Source organism: Diospyros lotus, chromosome 6 (assembly GCF_014633365.1).
Source record: "Diospyros lotus cultivar Yz01 chromosome 6, ASM1463336v1, whole genome shotgun sequence".
In the NCBI taxonomy this organism is placed as follows: Eukaryota; Viridiplantae; Streptophyta; class Magnoliopsida; order Ericales; family Ebenaceae; genus Diospyros; species Diospyros lotus.
The window spans coordinates 18,254,474-18,270,790 of NC_068343.1; the positions used below are offsets into that span (position 1 = coordinate 18,254,474).

Consider the following 16,317-nt stretch of genomic DNA (forward strand, 5'->3'; position numbering starts at 1 on the left):
TTGACTTAAGAGAATGAAAAGAAGCAAAAAAAGGAAAAACTTGTTATGAAAATTTTGTTATTATTTTCGTGCTTCCCACAACTCCCATTTATAAGGTTGTAAAATCATTCAATTAAAAAAAACTTAATGATATAGTAAATATTAAAATAAATGAAAATAAATTCTAATCGCTATAACTTAAGAAGCATGGAAACTGCGAAAATGACCATGTTTCTCGTTTCGAAACCGTTTTTCATTTCGGACACAACAAAACCTACCCCGATTTTCAGGTCGTTTCTATAAATTGCGAAATATTTTGGGATTGTTTTGCAATTTACGAAAAGTAGTTGGAAACGCGTTTTTTACGACAACAACAACGAGGGAGAGAGGCAAGACAGGTCAGTACGGAAGGCAAAAGGCAGTAGTGATTGAAACCTAGTGAGATGGAAGATGCAGCAACGGTTGGCGGCAAGAGCGAGAAGCAAGACAGGTCAGTAAGAGAGGCAGCGACATAGATGAAAGATACAGCGGTGGTCGATAGTTGGTAACGAGTGACAAGGCGACGAGACAGGTCAACGACAAAAGTAGCGAACACTCGGGTCTCTCTCTAGCTACTCTAAGCCTTTAGGCGTCATTGCATTTGCAAATTTGCAATTTAGGGTTTACAACATATAATACTATTTATATCATATAAATTATAAATTAATTTCACATACACCCTTATTTATTTTATTCTAAAGTTTATAATTTTAACTATTTATTATATATACCCTTATATTTTTTAATTTACATTTTACCCCGCATTTCTATTTCTTACCTTTTTGAGAAAATACCATTTTTAAATTTTCGTTTCGTATCAAAAACATTTATGTTTCTATTTCCATGCCATCTATACTATAACCCACAAGATTATGAAATAAAAGGAGTTAAGAAGTGCTCCAAGGCACAAGTCAAGTGGTTGGACCACGATAAGGTAGGATTCACACCAGTAGGTCATGAGTTCGATTTATTGCCTTGCACATTGAGGCAAAACTTTCACTTGCGATTTACCTTCTCTGTTGAAATCAAGGACACGAACAGCGAAAGACCACGCAAGGACAATAATCTCAAGAAAGAGTTGAGAAGTTACGAACATCCACAATATTATTTTCATAACATGCCCACAATTTTTGCAATAATAACTGTGCTTGAGGAACGAAGCGTTACAGTGAATGCATTTGAAACTCAAGAGATTTGAGCCTCGGATCCCCAACTCACCGATATAACAATCCATTTTATAGGAGGGAGAGATTTCTACTACTTACCCAAATATTACATGACATTTGTTGATTATTAGTTATATTCGATGACATATAAAGGATGCTAATTTGTGAACCCATATGAATAATATATTAGCAATAACAACGAGAATAGCATTACCATTTAGCTAGCTTATAGACACGTTATTCCATGATGATATAGTACACTGTGTAGTGTGTCTTGTTTGTTGATATATTGGATTATTATTCAGCTTTTAATCTCGAATTAATTCCAAACTAGAAGTTTGATCCAAAGTTGAACAGTGTACTGAGGGACGTTCCCACTTGATCTCCCACATTAATGCAGATGGATGAAATAGAATATTCACTTCTATTATTCATCAGATTTCACATAACGGTACACAACAAATAGATTTTGTTTTGCCTAAGGTGCAACAGACAGATGGAATATCACACGACAAAATGAACACAAACACACACATCCACGCATTCAGTAACCTAAGCCAATGGCCATGACCTCGATTACGTGTTTGAATAAGGCTTGTCATAGCCCAACATTCTCTTTGTAATTCTCTGATCATTCAATGGTTGACCTAAACTGACAAGAAATTAATAAGCCATCCACCACCCACCTCCACACTGCCCCCTTTTCCAGCCACAGACTGAATTCTCAGACATTTATTCAGACTGTACCCCACTCACTCAGTGTTCATACTCTCTTCTTGTGGATGCAAAACAACACAACTGCAAACGAAGTTGCTTCCAATGGATCACTCACAGAGCTCTGGGAACGATTTGGATGGCGTAAACCAAGTTCACAACCAAAGAATAGTTGTTCCTGCCAGCCTCATTTCACCAGCGGACGACTATGGAAAGAAAGAGAATTATTCATGGTCATAAAACTGACCCTGTAGTCCCTAGCTAGTAGTTTTTGCCAACATCTTCTAATCCTGTAAAGAAATTTCAACGATCTATTTTTAAGCAGCTTTTTTTGTTTTTTCCCCCTCAAATCATTCTTCGGAATTTTACATTATTTGTAATTCACATTTCATTCAAGTTTTTTCAATCTCAACTCCTGGTCCATGTTCATGCAGGTTTGCCACTTCTCAGATCCCAACAGATCTATCCATTCAACTTCAAGATGTCACCTTCCAAGTTCACAAGGTAACAACAATAAAGCAACAGACACACACATACACAATCTCTTTACTTTCATTGAGAGAGAAGACAAGAACTTCACGAACACATCATTAAAGAAAGACCAGCAGTCCAACAGTATATTTATAAAGTTCCTCTCTCAAAAACAATCCGAAATTAGTAAGTAGGGGGGTCCAGGCCTTAATGCTGCAAGCCTTGCAGCAGCATATACAAATGAAATGCTGTGATTGTCCTCATCACCTTCTACATGAGACAAGTTTATTAGGGACTGAAGCTTTTGGTCTCTTTCAGATCTTATGGGTTTATTGGGAGGAATTCAAAGAAATAAGAAAGAAACTCGCTGCAAAATTCACTTCTACATTCCCAGTCACAAATAGCTAATTAAGTTTCTCCAATGCAAGAGAAGAGTGATTTCAATACCACCACTTCTTGAATGTTTTCCAAAAATTTTAATCCAGTGTAGCCCCACTATTCATTCTCTGAATAATGAAGTAGCTGTCAGAAGTGCATGTCAACTGACTACAAGTCCCAAAAGTTTCAAGTGTTCAATAAAATGTTAATGTTTCCTATGCTTTTAACACTTCAAACTATAGTATGCTCTTTGATTAATCTATCAAATAAGCTACCAAAAAATCTGTTGCAAAATGACGACACAAGAATCACAATGACATGCTGTGCTCCTATAATTTAAAATAAATTGGGCATGCTATGTTTTTGGATTTTTCAATGCCATGTGCCCATCAGAAATGGGATTGATAATGTACATCTCATCTAATTCTCCTGAAACAGTTCCCGTTGGTTTCACGATGTGGCTACATAGCACAAGTTGAAATGCAGAATTCAAATTCAAATTTAGAAAAATGCCTGAAGCTCGACAATTTCCCAGGTGGATCAGAAACATTTGAAATCATTCTAAAATTCTGTTACGGTCTCCCGTTAGTGCTAAATCCTATCAATGTCGCAGCACTGAGGTGCGCATCAGAATTTCTCCAGATGACAGAAGAATTTGAAGATGGAAACCTCATCTCTAAGACAGAAGCATTCCTCACGTTTGTAGTTCTTTCTTCATGGAAAGACTCCGTCACAGTTCTCAAATCTTGTGAAACTCTCTCTCCATGGGCTGAAAACGTACAAATTGTCCGAAGATGTTGCGACTCAATTGCTTGGAAGGTTTACAAAGAAAGTTCAAAACCTGGAGAAATAATTGATGAAGAGAGCTGGTGGTTTGATGATGTGACAACACTTCGCATTGATCATTTCATGAGGATCATGACGGCAATAAAGGCCAAGTTGTTGAAACCAGAAATTATTGGCTCCTGCATCATGCAGTATGCAGGAAAGTGGTTGTCAGATACGGATACAGAGGCAGAAGGATGTAGGAGATATAGTTATAGCAAAAACGAGGTGCAGATAAATATTTTGAGCAGCAAGAGACAGGAAGTCAGTCTTGGACATAGTAAAGAGCAAAGAATGATTGTAGAGAGTCTCATCACCATACTGCCTGCTCAGGAAGAGGTTGTTCCCTGCAAGTTCTTGCTCTGGATGCTGAAAGTGGCCTTGGCACATTCAGCATCACCAGCCTTAATTTCAGATCTTGAAAAAAGGGTTGGGATGGTATTGGAAAATGCTGATGTGAACGACCTTTTACTTCCTAGTTATACAATTGGAGACCAGGGGAAGACATTGAAGTAAGTATTCTAGCCCTACTATGTATCATAGGATGCCTTGACTGTCTTTATATATCACTAATTCATAAATAAATTGTACAGAAGAGACTTTTAACAGCCAACTGTGATCCTGGTTAACATTTTTGTTCAACTGCTATGCAGCACCCCAGATGAATGCACAATGCACAACATAGATGTCGTTCAAAGAATAATGCAATATTCTTTGATGCATGAACAACAGCAGCATCATCCACTTGCTGGAAAATTTAACCTTGGGAAACTCTTGGATGGTTATCTGGCTGAGATAGCTAGAGACCCCAATCTTTCCATCACCAAGTTTCAAGTCCTAGCTGAAGCCTTGCCAGAAACTACTCGGACATGTGATGATGGACTCTATAGAGCCATTGATTTGTACCTCAAGGTTATTGTATATGCCCTTGTTAACAGACGATTTTTCCTTTCTATAAAAGCAATATCATGAAATCTAATATTCTGATCTTCCCTACAGACCCATCCTTCATTGTCAGAACATGACCGCCAAAGATTATGCGAAGTAATGGACTGTGAGAAACTATCACTTGATGCATGCATGCATGCTGCCCGAAATGATCGATTGCCTCTGAGAACCATTGTCCAGGTAAAAAAAAAAAATTGGCAGTCATTGTCATAAATCCCTTCATGCTAGTACGGCTACATTGCACTAAAAGTAGCCACCTTTTCATACTGCATAACCTATTGAGTACTCAATATATGAGTTCTACTAAAATGCCTACATGAACATGACATAGACCAAGTTTGCTTAATAAAGCAAGGAAGGGCGAGGATAATTCCTCCCTGTTGACTTCTTTCTACTGCTTTTTTATATGAAATTAAAGGGTAGAATAACATCTCTAGACCTTTCCTTCACCTCATGCATGTGGGACACACGCATAGCATGAGGTCCAGTATTCTATCTTCAAATAAAGAGCATTAAGATTTAACATATAACATAAAAATGTCATATATAACATAATTATCACACAGCTATAAAAATAATATTTTTAGTCAGAAAATATAGATTATACATCAAAACCAGATAGCCTATAATTTAAAATAAGATATATGTTAAAATATAGAGTTATGATACCATTACTTAATCATGATAAATTATTATTATTATATTGTGATAACAATTATATGCTATAAAGCATATGAACATGATTACTTATTGTGAAATTATTATCAGTTATTATTATGATACTTTTTTTTGCTAAGCATGTTACATATTATAGCATTATAGTAACATTACTTTATATCTAATTATATTGATATTATCAATGTATTTTGATGATATACAACAAGATATCTAATAGCATAGCATAGTATGTTATTATATAACTATAACAAGATTACAAGTGCATATGCGTTATGTAAATAACATATTCTTAAACATGCATAGTATAATTATATTTCCATAATTCACAACATAATATAATCATATTATAATCTAATTGTCATATATTATTCTATAATTGCAAGTACGTGTAAAGTTACTGTGCACATTTAAATTAGCTTATATAATTAATATTTCAAATGATAGACTAATATGCAAACCATAATACAATAGTGCAGGGGAAAATTTAGATTATTAGTAAAAGATGTAGATGAAGACCATAACCATTGAAAAAAAAAAAACTTGGTATTGAACTCTTAGAAATGACATGAATAGTAATAACCTAACAAGATATACAATTATAGATAGAGATGACTAGCTTAATTAATGAAACTGACCCCACTTAGTGGGATTCAGCCTTGGTAAGTTATTGTCATTGTAGTTATATCCTTATTTTAAATTTAAACAAACAAATTTAAAATATATCCACTAACTTATCCCACACCAGAGAAGAGAAGAAAAGTCAACGTAGTATATCATCCCCTAGGATATTATCTCTTGGGAGAGTGTATCCCATCTCATCTCATCCTGTGATCATACGTGCACATAGGGTGTAAAACATAGGAAAATGGAAGTCGTGCCATAATTCTAACATTCAAATTCATTACCCCATCTGGAGTACCACATCTGTAAGACTCTAACAAAAGACAAATTCATCTCATCCTGTGATAATAAAAAAATCTAAAATATGAATCCAGTAAAAAAAGGTGTTAATTCTTGGTACCAACCTTTTATGCCTATATATGTACGTATCCCATATTGCATACATGATTGACTTCAAAAAAAATTGAAATTCTAGTGTTTGATCCAACCATTTTGCATACACCTATTACATATTGCTTGGATTTGGCCATTTGTACGTGTTCCTTTTGGGCAAGGATTTTCTCTCTCATCGAATTCCTCTCCCAGTTATACAATTGTAAGACCATATTTTATGTGTGCAGGGAAGGGTGCAAGCATCATAGTGCCACATAACTTTTTCCAACTCTACTATCTCAATAGAACTAATGCATTCTTCCTTTAGATGCCAACATTAGATCAAGAACTTCTACTTAGAATCCAAAGAAAGCAAGAGCAAGACAATAAGTCTTTCTTTTCATGCTTGTACTTATAATTCTACCTTAAAAGGACATCAATAATAGAAGGATTGATGGGAACATTCTATGCGTAGGGTAATGGGTCAAGGGATACTCCTCGCCATACATGATACATGTCAAATTGTCATTCTTAAACAACCAATTAAATATTCCTATTAAATAAAAATATGTTTTTTTCTACAGACAATGGGGGTAAAAAATTGTAGCAAAGATATATAAAAATGAATCCTATTATATGTTATTGATGTTGGCATCATAATGAAACATACAGCCTTGCTTGGTCAGATTTCTAATGGATCACACCTCCTGTGAAGTACAGAAATTCAGAAAAATTGTTGCCAAATCCTTATTCACCTCGTGTTCAACTTATACAGATAGGACACCTCAAATTATGTGTCAAACAAGTCACCTAATTTGTACATTGACGCTTATGCACATGAGAAAGTACACACATCAAGAATGCCATGTTGCATTTCCAATAACAATAACTTGTTTGAGGTTAGATTTTACTTGAAAGTTAGAAGTCAAGAACACTTCTTTTTGGGCTTTTTTAACATAAATGTTGGATACTGATTGGCGTTTATAAATTGTAATATATATAATCATTCTGATCTTTTTTAGCATATAAATTTATCTAGTTTTATGATGACTTTAGATATTTATGATCTTATTTTTTTATTTGTGGATATTATTTTTCCAGGGTAACACCCCTTAAACTTTGGTCATTTGGCCCAGACACCCCCTAACCTCTGAAATTTGCCCAATCAGTCCCTAAACTTTTCAAAATTAGCCATGACACTCCCTCAAAAGGCCAAAGTTCAGGGGTGGTGTTGTGGCTAATACAAGGGGTGTCCTAGCTAATTTTGAAAAGTTCAGAGATTGATTGGCCAAATTTTAAAATTCAAGGGGCATCCAGGCCAAATACCCAAAGTTCAGGGGTGACTGGTCATTTATCCTTACTCTTATAAACTAGCTAATAAAAATATATAAAAACATATATATACTTTGGCATGTTTCTACCTTATCAGCATGCTCATTCTTTTCCAGAGCCTTGATATCCTTACCAGCATGCATACCTGGGCTTCATAGCAACATGTTAAGAAGCACAACTCTGTTGAATATGGGTTGTACTATCAAATCTATATAAACCCGTTACTAATCTCTCTTTGCCTGCCTTGTACAAAAGTGATAATAAAAAGATGTCATGCATCTGGCAGTCCAATGCTATTAATCCTAGCAATTTGACAAAGGAAACTATAATGCTTGGAAGCATGACAAATATCAGCAGTGCAATAAAAACCTTTTATCTTTTGCATGCAACAAATGGCACTAAGAAAGTTGCCACTATATTACAAAGAAAGAAACACTGAAGAAACCTTAAGTCCATTTCTGATGTATCAGCACATCTCTTGTTTCTTCTTACTTCATCTGAGGAAAACGTCCAGTTACAATATAAGGCTACAAGTATGGATACTTGTATCGATTGAAGCCACGCAGTATCCACAAATTCTCCAATCACCAGAAATCAGTGCTCATCAACCCATATCCCTCAAATAAAACAATTCTTACATTAAAAAGCTACAGGTTTTGTTCTCGGAGCAAGTGAAGATGAGGAAAGCTATGGGGAAGGAGCAAACAGCAAGCAGCGATAACTCTGATCAGCATGATACTTGGACTTCTACAAAGGAGATAACTACTCTCAAAGCAGAACTTGAGAAAGTAAAAATGGAAGTGCAAGGGCTGCAGAAAGACTATGGAGAACTGCAAAGAGAGTGTGAAAAGAAAACTGATAAGTGCAGGACATCATTAGGTTGGACACTTGGCCGGATGAAAATTAAGAGCCCTAGTTTCTTAAAAGGAAAAATACAAGGGGATGAAACTATAGGGGGGCAGAAGAGATTCAGCTTTGGTATCCACAAAATTAGCCTCCGCCGAAGGTTCTCTGTCTCCTAAGGTTTCTGAAAATCAAACACGCTACACTCTGATGTCCCATGTGACCAAAAGCTTGAATAAATTCTTCTTCACTCTCTCCTCAGTTGAGTTTTGAAATAAAACTGAAATTAGATGTTATAAACTTATAATTTCCAGCTCTGCCTTCTTTACCCTTTTATTCTACAACAATTTATTTTATTTGGTCCTGACTTGACAAAAGGCATAAAAGAACTTATTAGCTTTTCAATGGTAGATACATTTTTTGTCAGGCATCTCCTATCTTGAAGACATCCATCTACATAACATGATGCAACTAGTTAGACTTCTACAGTTCTACTTGTAGCAAACAATCATACAAAAATAATAAAGATTAATACGACAACAGGAGCAATTTAAAAGTTCTGGGAGAAACATGAGTTATGAGTTATTTTGATCAACAGTTTTTTTTATCACATATTCAAGATACCACTACTATCGCCTTCACTTAAGTTAAGAGTTATATCATAAACAAAATGCTGTTTCTTTTTCTGTAGTTTAATAAAAGCTTAAAAACGTTTTCTAAGGGTTAAAAAAATCATGGGTTCTGATTCAGAATAAGATTAAAAAGAGACTAGAGACTCATGAAAATTGCATTGCAAGTGAAGTCCCAATATTTTGCCTTTCAACCAAAATGATCACTTTGCAACCTAGCATAGACCCTGAGAAAGTTTTTCATTCTAGTAAACCATTGATCTCATATTACTCTATAACTGCAAACAAACTATTACGTTTTGAACTTTGATTGCTTAACAAATTATGAGAAAATGATCAAGAGGTCCGTATATTCTTAGAGATTAAATAGCTGAAAGCAGCAATCACAGACCCATGAAGAACATGCCATCAAGAAAATATACCAATACGACAGTAGTCCATTTTCATTGCTTAATCAACTGTAAAAACAAGGTATTCGCCATTATTTTTTCAGGCGTACATCTCATAAAGAATCCAATCCACCAAGAGTGTAATACTAAGAATACACTCTAAAAACTAAAAATCCAAAGAAACAATTATAACTTGACAAAGGATTTAGAGATTTCCAAAGTTAATAATCATTTCATAACTCTCCAAGCATGCTAATCATGAGCTCAAATTTGACCACCACAACACTCTCCGCCCCCATGATAAGCAGAAGTAGTCATTAAGTTCACTGGGGCACATACTAAAAGAACACAGTTCTAGTTCAAAGATAACATGAAATAAATACAGAAAGATAACCAGGATGAAAACTAACATTTCACAGTTATACAGCCCTGTCAATCATTCAAAAAGCAAAATCAGTTGATATGAAGCGAACTACAAGTTATTTTCAAATTCAAGCAGGTGGTAAATAAATTTCCAAAGAGAAATTTGTTCATGTATCCACTCTGACTCTATCAATTACTCATCCAACAAAACAATTATGAAGTAAAAAGCAAACATGTAGCCAATACTCGAAATGCAAAAGCAAAATCTACCTAGAAGACCGCATGCTGCTCCAGGGGAACTTCGCGGATCCATCCCCGCTGCGATTGGCGGCCCGTCCCCGACCGCCACTGCCGGAACTCTTCTCAGGCATGAACCGGCCGGCGTTGCCGTCCTTGCTGTCAAGCCAATGCGACCTGGCTTCGCCTTCCTCGACGATACTCGACTTGGACTTGGATTTGGACTCCTTGGCCAAGGCCCTCTTGTCCTCTTCGATCACACGAATCGGGTACAGGTCCGGCGAAATCGACAAGGGGCTCCTGAGAGTAACATAGGCCTTCTTGTAGTCGGGTTTCGCGATCAACAAGCCGCCTCTCTTCTTCTTCTTGCCCTCCCTGTTTAGGGTTCTGACCTTGTCGACCTCAAACCCGTAAAGAGACTCCAAAACCCTCTTGATTTCAATCTGCAGAGCAAGTCCCGTGAATAGCCATGATCGAATGAATATATGAACACACATATATAGATGCGATGTTTTTACCTTGGAAGCAGAAGGGATTGTTTTGAGGGCGATTTCTGTGATGTTGGTGAAAGATGTGGGCATGAGAAGCTTGATTGGGAGATTTGCAAACTGGACTACTCTTCTCCCTAATCTGCTTCCCATCTTTTACTCTCTTATTCTCTCCCTCTCTCTACTTGATTGATCCTCTTCGTCTTCTTCTTTCTTTCCCTCTCTCTTTCTCCTGCGTTGTTGCCGTGGAAAATGACTGCTGCTAAAACCCTGCAATGCAATGCAACCCAATGAGGACTGATGAATGCTGATGACGAGAGTACGCTGCCATGTTTGGGGGTACCACAGGTCCAGAGTGGATGCGCTTGACGGCCCAATTGGGTCCTTCATTGGATATCGCAATGGGCCTTGTATAAATAATTGTCTCTTTTGTCAAGTCTCCTCGTGAATGAACCTCATCTAATATGGCCTTATAAGCTCACTTTGTCATTCATTATTCACAAGGGATTACCCTCCCTTGCGAGGCGCTAACGCTCAGTTTTTTAATTTTATTAAAGAAAATAAATTGTAAGACGTATCTCGAAAAGACTAACATTTAAACTCACAACTAACTAGATAAAATTGGCATATCATGACCTCTCCTTTGTTATTTGAGGTATGTCCCGAGCAGGGCCGGCCCTATACTTAAGCCATGTATGCCATGACATTAGGCCCCCAAAATTATAAGATCCCAAATTTTAAAATTTTATAATATTTATGTATATATTTTTTATTTTTAATAATTAATATTTTATTAAAAAAATTAACTTCCCTTTACTATTTTCTAATTTTTAACCGTTATTGTAGTGTTCCAAAATCCTAATATCCCATAAAACCCACTTTCCCTTCCCAATATCTCATGAATGTATAATTTTTTTGTTGGCACTGATATTCTTAAAGTTTTAAGAAAAATTAGTTTTGTTTTTCTTTGTTTATTATTGTAAGTTGTTTGGCTTTTTTTTTTTTCTTATATTTGAGACATCATATTTTAGTTGAAAATTTATTATCATTAAGAGATTATTATATTTTATAATTGATTGGATTTTATTTTTTTATTTAATAAAATAATAAAATATTTATGTAAAAAAGTGTATTATTTATTTTTTTTATAAAAAAATTAATACTCGAGACCTCAAAAAATCCTTTCGCCTATGGCCCCCAACTCTGTTGGGCCGGCTTTGGTCCCGAGGACATATATTGATAACTTTTGATAAGTTAGGTGGTAACATCATCGATTTATTAATATAAATAAATCCATTTAATGAGTATCTTTTCTTTTCTTTTGTATTAATAACAAAATTTGTAAGGTTTAAATGAATTCAGTATAATTTATTAATGTAAATAAATTTATTTAATGATTCTCATTTCACTTTCCCTATTTTTGTTATTGGAAGGAAATTGAAAGGTTTAAAAAATTCAATAGAATTTGTTTAATTTATTAATGTAAATTAATTTATATTACGAGTGTTATTTCATTTGTTTGAATGAATTTGTAAAGTTTAAATAAATTGTATGGGATTTTTAAGCTTTTTTTTGTAATTAATGAGATCCTTTCACTAAAAAATGTGAAAAACATTAAAGATATTAAAGGATGTTCAATTTATAGATCAAATAATGAGAAAGAAAAAAAACTAAGGTTGCGTTCTCTTTACTGTTTTTAAATTATTTTTAGTTTTTAATTTTTTAAAATAATGAAAACGCGTTCTCTTTCTTGTTTTTAGAAATATATTTTTGAAAATAAAAAAAAATTGTAAAGAAAACTAAAAACAACAAAAAGTTGTTTTGGGTGTTTTCATACAAAACAAACTCAAAACATATTTATTTATTCATATTTTATTATTGTAATGGGAAAAATATTATAAAATTCATTAACTTTAAAATGTATATATATTTTTTAATAATATATTAACATTAAATATTTATAATTTACTTAATAATCAAATTTATTGAATAAAATATTATTAAAAAAATATTTTCAAAATTTCAAAGAAAACGCATTTTCTAATTTTCTATTTTGAAAAATAATTTTTTAAAATGACAAAGAGAACGCGTTTTCAATTTTCTAAAAATTAATTACCAAAATAGAAAATTAAAAATGAATTCAAAACTCAAAACTGAAAATTAAAAAGTAAAGAAAACGCAACCTAATTATTTGACCATTCAAAATTTTAAATTATTAAGTTGAACCTTACAGGTTGGCTATTCAAATCTACGATGTATATCAAATGTAGAATAATTAATATACACCAAGAGTTTTAGTAGTTTATATCATTTGTACAAATATCACTTTTGATTTGGAAATAGTTTTGAAGGTCATCATAGTTTATTTTTCATGCTAAAAAATATCTTTTATCATTAATTTGGTTACTCAAAATTCAAACTAATTTAAATTAAGTTGATTAGGTATTAATTAGCTTAAATTAAGTTATTTAAATTATTAATTAAGTTAAATTAAAACTAACTAAAGTAAACATTAAAAACGAAAGAGATGTAGTTGACTAGATTATGATTTTTTCAAATGGCGGTAGGGACAATGTGTTTTCTACCTAGAACCATCATTTTCAATACATGATTCCCAATAATCGTGTTATAGATTATATGTTTTTTTGACTAAACTATTGTTTCCAACTTGAAAACAATGTTTTCATTAGAAAACACATCAGTTTTTATGGCATCCCTCGAAACAATCCATTGAAGGGAGAAGGAGCAAAGACAGGCGAAAAAGAAAGATGGAGAGATGGATCTTTTTTGTTTTTATAGTAATTGAGACAAATTAAGCAAATACAAAAGACTCTGGGATGGTCGTTAAAGGCGAAGCAAAGCAATGGTTGGCAATGGTTAGGGTTTTTAGAGATAAGGACATGGGTAGAGGTAAAAAATGAAAATGAAGCCAACAGTGATCACTAGTAAGTAAAAAAGGTGATGACGAATGACATGTTACGATTATTTTGTGATTTCACATATTATCTCCTTTTCAATTACCCCTTTCTCTTTCTTTTTCTTTTTCATCTTGGTTTACTTATCTTTATCACCAATTTTTCTCTTCTTTCCATTTTTGTCTCTCAATTGCAATTATTGGTGATTTGATTCAACTAAGGTAATTAAAAAAGTTAGTGATAAAAACTTTTAAGAGCATTGATCACAAAGGGGACGAGTGAAATTTATTCAATAATTAATATTAATATAACTTTAGATTAATATATTAACAAAAGTATTTGATTGATTAAACAACGAACATTAATTAATACTACAGGTTGAGCTTTATATATATATATATATGTGCGTGTATAGACACATAGAGAGAGGGAGAGAGACAGCAAAAGCCAAAAAGAAAGGGGCGGAACTGAAATTAAACAGTGATTCCTAAAACTCATGTCAGCGAGCACTCCGGAGGAGGCCCCTGAGGAAAGCGTTTCGTGTCGGCGCAGTAATTGTAGATCATGTAATTCTTCTGCGCCCACTTCATCCTCGCCTCCCCCGCGCTGTCCAGCGATTGCCTCAGCCACGAGTCGCCGGACCCGTTCGAATTACACGCCCCAGCCGACGCCGCCGTCCACACGCACGCCTGGGCCGCGAAGTTCCGGTAGGCGGCGGTGAAAGGGGCCTGGCTCCAGTCCGTCTTCACCAGGCCGCCCCTCGTCGCCCAGTCCTCGGCGTCCCACAGGCTCGAGTATATCCACATCGGCTGGCTCTTGGGGAATGGGATCCCCTTCGATTCCAGGTTCTTGAATTGCCTGATCGGAGTTCCGTCCACCGAAAAGCTGATCAAATCACAAGAAGCATTAGATATTGAGTTCAATTTCTTCTGTTTGTGTTGTATTTTCTAGGGAATATATATATATATACGTATATATGCAGAGAAAGATCGATGTTTTATTACATGATGCTTTGAGGGTTCCATAGAATGGAGTAGGTGTGGAAATCTTTAGTGGGGTCGAACCAGAGATAGAATTGCTGCTCTCTGTTTCCCTTTCCTTGCGTGAACACGTTCGTGTGCAGAACGTAGGGGTCTCCACTTAGGTTGCCAAGAAATTCGAAGTCAATTTCATCGTGGTTCGAACCCAACGAGGACAGCTGCAAAACAGAGACACTACTCTTCAAATAACAGAATTTAGAATGCTAGGTATTTCGAATTATGAATTTCAATGAACTTACGTAGTAGGAGGTGACGGTGCCGGCCGAGTTGCCGGGCACGAGCTTGAGCTGCATGTCAATCTTGCCGAACAAGTACTGGTTCTTGGACTGGAAGCCGGAGCCGGAAGCCTTGTCGAGGGAGAGCGTGAGGAGGCTGCCGCCGTTGAGGATCTTGGCGCGGCCGTCGCCCCACTTGATGTTGAAGTCCTGGTAGAAGTTGCCGGCGGACGCCGCCGCCGCCACCAGCGAAAGGGCCGCCACCACCACCACAAGGCCGGAAGTATTACAATGGATAACCATTGTTACAAGTTCAAGAAGCTCTACGAGTTGGTGAATTAAGGAATGGGAGATGGTGAAGTTCTTCGTATATACCACACATATATATATGGTAATGGAGAAGATGAATTAGTGGGTGGGAAACATTGTGCATGGCATGGGATTAATTAGGCGGCTTCTCTTTATTGTTTTCAATTTGTTTTAAATTTTTAATCTTTTAAAATATTAAAAATGTGTTTATTTTATTATTTTTAAAAAATATTTTTAAAAATTAAAAAATTAATTTTTTTTATTATTTTCAATATTTTTAGTCAAAACACGGTGAAAATATCAAAACACGAAAAACAATCCCCCTCTCCCAAATCTCGTACACCCAGCATATCTCGTCTTCTCCTTTTTACATGTAGTCAAATGCAATGACCATCAACAACAGTAGATTTGGTGACGGCTATCTATCTCTCTCCCTCCCCCCAATGGCCATCCGTTAACGACCACCAGATCTAATGGCGGCCAGCAGCGACAACGGCAATGACGACCAGCAAAGGCGACGAGCAATAAAGGCGATGGTGACGAGCAGCAATAGCGGCAACGACAACGTGGGTTTCTTCCGGACCGATGATTGCTTCGTGGTTTCTTCAAGGTTTCCTTTGAATTTTGGATTGGAATCCAAATTTTTAAAAGTAGGCTTGTGGGATTTTGATATTTTTTTTATTTATCAATGTTTTGGATGATTGATATTGCATACTTAATTAGTTATTGATTGTGTATTTAATTTTTAATTTTAGTACGTGCGTATTTAATTATTTTGTTTATGTGTGTATTTAGTTATTAATTTATGTATTTGATTATTAATTTCGTGTATGTATAAAAATTATAGATAAGGTAAAATTAATAGAATTAAAATTTATTAAAATAAATAAATAAAATAGTGAATAAAATAGAGAAGAGAATAGTGAGTAAAAATATATATTTTTTTAAATTTCAAAATAACCACATTTTTAATTTTTTTTTAAAATAAACACTTAAAATATAAATATAAAAATAAATTTAAAATTAAAAACTGAAAACACAAATGAAAATGCAGCCTAAATTTTTTTTTTGGGGGGGGGGGGGGGGGGGGGGTTTGATTTGGGATCGGAAACAGCTAATGCAAATGACGTAAAGTTAGAGACTTTGAATAAATTTTTTGTAAGCTTCGGTGGGAGAAAGAAAGCGAGAGCGTGCGTTCCTTTGGGAATCCAGCTGTCAGATGCTACTCGAAAGGGGCACCATTGCTTGCCCATATCCGCGTCCGCGCGCCATTAATACGCACCACAGAACAAGCTCCTCCTAATTAAACACACACACACGCCAACAGAGGTCTTTTTTCCTTCGATTCGGCTGCTTTAAGATTAGT

General features: G+C 35.1%; 3 protein-coding genes across 8 annotated transcripts; 1 reads left to right on the top strand and 2 right to left on the bottom strand.

The window, feature by feature from the left end:
* Positions 1-1,922: 1,922 nt before the first annotated feature.
* On the top strand, positions 1,923-8,818 carry LOC127804768 (BTB/POZ domain-containing protein DOT3-like). Of its 3 annotated transcripts, XM_052341757.1 has the most exons (7): positions 1,923-2,131; positions 2,333-2,402; positions 3,186-3,282; positions 3,361-4,084; positions 4,226-4,484; positions 4,572-4,700; positions 8,177-8,818. In XM_052341757.1, exons 1-7 carry the CDS (start codon positions 2,004-2,006, stop codon positions 8,543-8,545), a joined length of 1,776 nt encoding a protein of 591 aa, XP_052197717.1. In that variant the 5' UTR covers positions 1,923-2,003; the 3' UTR covers positions 8,546-8,818. The 3 variants fall into 3 exon arrangements, with proteins under 3 accessions (XP_052197717.1, XP_052197718.1, XP_052197716.1); XM_052341758.1 differs by having other exon boundaries at positions 3,186-4,084; positions 6,440-8,310; XM_052341756.1 differs by having other exon boundaries at positions 1,924-2,131; positions 3,186-4,084.
* Positions 3,568-10,831, bottom strand: LOC127804769 (uncharacterized). 4 transcript variants are annotated; one of them, XM_052341760.1, is made up of 3 exons: positions 10,503-10,830; positions 10,018-10,427; positions 3,568-3,712 (listed from the first exon to the last, which is right to left on the bottom strand). In XM_052341760.1, exons 1-3 carry the CDS (start codon positions 10,623-10,625, stop codon positions 3,703-3,705), a joined length of 543 nt encoding a protein of 180 aa, XP_052197720.1. In that variant the 5' UTR covers positions 10,626-10,830; the 3' UTR covers positions 3,568-3,702. The 4 variants fall into 4 exon arrangements, with proteins under 4 accessions (XP_052197720.1, XP_052197719.1, XP_052197721.1 ...); XM_052341759.1 differs by lacking the exon at positions 3,568-3,712 and adding an exon at positions 7,717-7,762 and having other exon boundaries at positions 10,503-10,831; XM_052341761.1 differs by lacking the exon at positions 3,568-3,712 and adding an exon at positions 8,329-8,353.
* A 2,815-nt stretch (positions 10,832-13,646) lies between these two features.
* LOC127804909 (probable xyloglucan endotransglucosylase/hydrolase protein 23) lies at positions 13,647-15,019 on the bottom strand. Its single transcript, XM_052342006.1, has 3 exons — positions 14,667-15,019; positions 14,392-14,585; positions 13,647-14,272 (listed from the first exon to the last, which is right to left on the bottom strand). Exons 1-3 carry the CDS (start codon positions 14,943-14,945, stop codon positions 13,882-13,884), a joined length of 864 nt encoding a protein of 287 aa, XP_052197966.1. The 5' UTR covers positions 14,946-15,019; the 3' UTR covers positions 13,647-13,881.
* Between the last annotated feature and the right edge of the window lie 1,298 nt (positions 15,020-16,317).

Bases quoted from the DNA above. Each gene is read 5' to 3' on its own strand.
- LOC127804768 (XM_052341756.1), top strand. From the start codon at position 2,004: ATGGATCACTCACAGAGCTCTGGGAACGATTTGGATGGCGTAAACCAA. The intron at 2,403-3,185 runs GTAACAACAATA...CTCCTGAAACAG, and splicing joins TCACCTTCCAAGTTCACAAG to TTCCCGTTGGTTTCACGATG. The intron at 4,485-4,571 runs GTTATTGTATAT...TCTTCCCTACAG, and splicing joins CCATTGATTTGTACCTCAAG to ACCCATCCTTCATTGTCAGA.
- LOC127804769 (XM_052341759.1), bottom strand. From the start codon at position 10,625: ATGGGAAGCAGATTAGGGAGAAGAGTAGTCCAGTTTGCAAATCTCCCA. The intron at 10,428-10,502 runs GTAAAAACATCG...CTTGCTCTGCAG, and splicing joins CAATCCCTTCTGCTTCCAAG to ATTGAAATCAAGAGGGTTTT. The intron at 7,763-10,017 runs GTAGATTTTGCT...TGTACAAGGCAG, and splicing joins AGCAGCATGCGGTCTTCTAG to GCAAAGAGAGATTAGTAACG.
- LOC127804909 (XM_052342006.1), bottom strand. From the start codon at position 14,945: ATGGTTATCCATTGTAATACTTCCGGCCTTGTGGTGGTGGTGGCGGCC. The intron at 14,586-14,666 runs GTAAGTTCATTG...TCTGTTTTGCAG, and splicing joins GCACCGTCACCTCCTACTAC to CTGTCCTCGTTGGGTTCGAA. The intron at 14,273-14,391 runs GTAATAAAACAT...TGATTTGATCAG, and splicing joins TGGAACCCTCAAAGCATCAT to CTTTTCGGTGGACGGAACTC.